Consider the following 3,746-nt stretch of genomic DNA (forward strand, 5'->3'; position numbering starts at 1 on the left):
ATGGCTCATAGGATATAGGGGCTGATAGGAAGAGGGAGTAATCTGGTGAGAGGCCCATGATAAGACACAAATGTCTGGACAGGTAAGGCTTTCTGGAAGAACTGATGCAGGGGGTAGTTCACACACAGTCAAATAAGGGAGACAAAAGCCCCTGTGGACCTGGATCCCACTTATTACTTCACATCCAATCCATCAGCACTAAAATACAGAACCAACGGTGGAGTTTTCAAAATACGTCCTCAAATTCTCTGAATCCCTCCCCTCAAAATGTGCAGCAACCTCGTGAGACACCCTGAGCCACAACCACCGAGTTACACTGTTGCCAGATTCCTTACCCTCAGAAAGTGAGAATGTTTGTTTTTAAACTTAGTTTTGGTGTAATTTGTTACACAGCAATAGGTAACTAATCCACTGACTGTCTGTGGTGACCATAATCCTATCCTCTGAAACCTCCCAGACCAGGCAGCTTGTGGGAGGCGGGACTCACACCTGCTCCCCCGCCTCTGACTCCTCTAGCTCCCAGCTGCCTCGTTTCCTTCCAGCGCTCCCAGAGCTCACATCTGTGCCCTCCTAGGGCTCATGCTTTTTTCCTCACAGGCCCCCAGGAGCGGCGTCTGTTGGCTCGCACTTGCCCCTTCTCTCAGGTGTTTTAGGCCCCCAGCTGCCCCACTCTTTGTAGACTCCTGTGGCCACAACTGTTCTCCTCCCGCCCTCCTGGGGCTCAAACCTGCCTCACTGAGAAACCCCTCATGCCAGGCTCTCTTTAGGCGACTTTTCTCATGCCACTATCCCAGGACGCAACACTCTGCATCCGTACTTCCCTGACAGGACTTCAGACACCCCAGACGCTCGTTGTCTCCACACCGCGCCCGCGCCCGCGCCCTGCGGAACTCTGCGTCGCGGACGCGTTTCCGGGGGAGCGAATTTGGCGGCGGTCGCCGGCGGACGGACCCGCGGCGAAAGCGGCGAGCGGCGCATGGCGGTGCGCGCTGCGGGGCGGGCGCGACGGTGGCGGGGCCTCGCGCTCTCGGCAGTGGCCGGTGACCGCCGTGCTACTCCCCCTCCTCCAGGTCTCTGGACACCCTGCTCGGGAGACAGCGGCGGCCGCAGCCCCGGGTGCGGCCCGCGCGCCTCACGCTCCCCGGCCCCCCGGCCCGGCTCTCAGCGCCCCGACTCTTTCCTCTGCAACGTCCCCTCCGGCGCGTCTCTGCCCCGGGCGCCCCACCTGTAAAGACGCTGTCCCCAGGGTGCTCCCCGCAGGCGATGACGGCGACGCAGCCTCTAAGAAGCAAAAGAAGAAGAAGAAAACCCGGGACGGGGCGTCTGTGGCCGATGGAGGCGGGAAGGCCTCAGAAAAGTTGGTCCCGGAGGAGCCCCTAAGTGCTGAGGCCCAGGCGAGAAAGGCGGAATCCCCGGGTGCATGGGTGCAAGGCTGCGGCGGGTGTGACCAGGCTCTGTGGACTGGGGTTGCAGACTTATGGTGGGGAAGGGGGTGGATGGCTGGGGTTTTTTGGGTCCCTCCAGGATGGAACTGAGGTCTGAGCCACGGGTTCCTGGCCAGTACCCTTTCACAGCCACCCCCACCTCCCCAATCCTTCACAGGCGGAGCAGCTGGCCCAGGAACTGGCTTGGTGTGTGGAGCAGCTCCAGCTGGGTCTCAGGACCCAGAGACCCAGCCCCAAACAGAGTGAGGGGCCCTTCTGTAGTGTTGGGGGAGGTGGACGGTGATGTTGCTTGCAGGTGCTGCCTGGGGATGGAATTGGTGGTGCCCTTGTAGGATGATGGGAGATGAGGAGAGAGAAGATCACTGGTCCTTTCTTTTTACCCACAGAAGAGCAGGCTACTGGAGCAATCCGGACCCTCCTCAGTGAAAGAACCCCCCTGCCCCGGAAGAGGCAGCTGATGCGTTCCTTATTTGGGGACTACAGGACCCAGATGGAAGCAGAACGGAGAGAGACCCTGCAGGCTCTCAGGGCCGGTAGGATGCTGGGAGATGGCTGGTTCAGGACGTTGTAGTTGAGGGCAGTAGGGAGGGGAGCCTAGGAGTGAAAGGAAGAAGCACATGGCTGGTGCAGCGAGAGACAGCCTGGACCTTGCAGGAGCTCAGAACTAGGGTCTGGACCAGGGAGACGGACAGCAGGTCCTGGGGGTGGGAAAGGAGCCCAGTGCTGTTCTGGGGTTGGGGAAAGCTGCCTTACCTGTCCGTGCCTTGGCCTTCTTTGCTGACTATGGAGTTGGGTGACACGGTTCCACACCCTGGGTTCAATTCCTGGACCTTTCCCTTTCCCTAAAGCACCTCTGGCAAGTTACTGTACCTTAATGGTTTGACTCTAAAGTAGAGAATGGTGATAATACCTCCCTTGTAATTTTCAGAAATAGCTCAGTTGATTTATGCAAAGGGAAGAATTTTATGAAAAGTATCAGTAAGTTAATGTCAGCGTTACTCAGTTCTGACACACTCTTCCTTTTCCTCCACAGCAGCCCATTCATCCCAGGTGAAGCCTGTAAGTAAGGCCGCCAGAAAGAAGAGTCGGCGGGTCTGCAGGCCTCGCCCAGTGGGGGCAGTCACGGCCATCCTGGACACTCCCAATGAAGAGTTTAGGTTCAATTTCTTTTAGCCCCCTTCCCAGGGAGATGTGGAAGGTTGTCTTAAAAGTGCAGAGTCTTTCCAGGAGAGTTCTGTTGGGTTGATGTAGGGTCGGTTCACCCTCAGCTGATCCCTGAACCTGACATCATGTTCACAAGGATTAACTGTCCTTCCAGAGCCTTTCTGGTTGCCTGTATGCTTTCCCAGGCTCAGGCTACCCGGAACCAAAGTTAAGACCTGAAGGCACTAGCCTTGCAACAGTGGCTTGAAGCCTGAAGTTCAAGTTCAGAAAGAGGGACTAGCAGGTTGTTTAGGTGGGAAGAAAATTGTAAGGGAGGTGTTTTTGAGATATTTCCTAGAGTTACCACTCCCATGTGTTTGCCTTTCAGGAAGGTCCCTCTTAGCCCAGCTGTTACAATTTAGTGCCTATCTGCCTTTACTTAATCCCTGCAGAGTCTGGAATCCCCCTCACAGGGACTGTCCCCACCTTCACTTTGTGGGCCCAGGTGAGCTCTCCTGGCATCAGTTTCCACCCTGGTGTCCACACCAGGGAGTGTCCCTATGGAAAGAAATGTTGAGTGGGCCCTCTACTGGGAAATACATGGCTGGCCTGTGGAGCCTGGGGTTGGATGTGTCAAATAAAAGACAAAATTTAAGAATTTAGAAAAGAAACCATTTATTTATCAACAGGAGACGGTTTGTTAATTACATATCTTTTTCTACTTCTTTGCTGAGATTGCACTTTCTTGATGAGGACTTCCTGACCACATGATGACTGGCAGCCTGTGCCCTCTTCTGCAGACCTACTGCCCTCCATGTGCCTCATGACTTTGTTGTGGTCGGGGTCCGTTTCCTCTGAGGGATGGTCTGCCCAGCAGGGCAGGGTGTTCTCGGCCCTCGCAGGCCCAGGGTGTGTCTCACTCTGCCAGGCTCAGGTTCTGGCCCCAGTCATCTGCATCCTGCCTGAGGGTGGGAAGACCCAGCTTCCTAATGCCCCCTGGAAAAGGGTTTCCACACCTACCTGTTGCCGCTCCCCTGGATGCCAGCGCCTTCCCAGCCCAGCTGGGTGACCATGGGGGAGGAACAGGTGTTCAGGGATGGCCAGGTGTCGTTCTACGTGGTACCTGTCCAGTGTGCTTTCGGATTTTTGGCCATAGTG

General features: G+C 56.2%; 1 protein-coding gene across 1 annotated transcript; it reads left to right on the top strand.

The window, feature by feature from the left end:
* The first annotated feature begins 933 nt into the window (after window positions 1-933).
* On the top strand, window positions 934-3,259 carry C14H8orf33 (chromosome 14 C8orf33 homolog). Its single transcript, XM_004454605.5, has 5 exons — window positions 934-982; window positions 1,071-1,394; window positions 1,603-1,687; window positions 1,832-1,978; window positions 2,479-3,259. Exons 1-5 carry the CDS (start codon window positions 977-979, stop codon window positions 2,616-2,618), a joined length of 702 nt encoding a protein of 233 aa, XP_004454662.1. The 5' UTR covers window positions 934-976; the 3' UTR covers window positions 2,619-3,259.
* Window positions 3,260-3,746: the final 487 nt, after the last annotated feature.

Source organism: Dasypus novemcinctus, chromosome 14, assembly GCF_030445035.2.
Source record: "Dasypus novemcinctus isolate mDasNov1 chromosome 14, mDasNov1.1.hap2, whole genome shotgun sequence".
NCBI classification, from domain to species: domain Eukaryota; kingdom Metazoa; phylum Chordata; class Mammalia; order Cingulata; family Dasypodidae; genus Dasypus; species Dasypus novemcinctus.

What these genes read in the sequence shown, in the direction of transcription:
- C14H8orf33 (XM_004454605.5), top strand. An exon ending in CCCTAAGTGCTGAGGCCCAG is followed by an intron (nt 1,395 to 1,602) that starts GCGAGAAAGGCG and finishes AATCCTTCACAG; the next exon opens with GCGGAGCAGCTGGCCCAGGA. An exon ending in CCTGCAGGCTCTCAGGGCCG is followed by an intron (nt 1,979 to 2,478) that starts GTAGGATGCTGG and finishes TTTCCTCCACAG; the next exon opens with CAGCCCATTCATCCCAGGTG.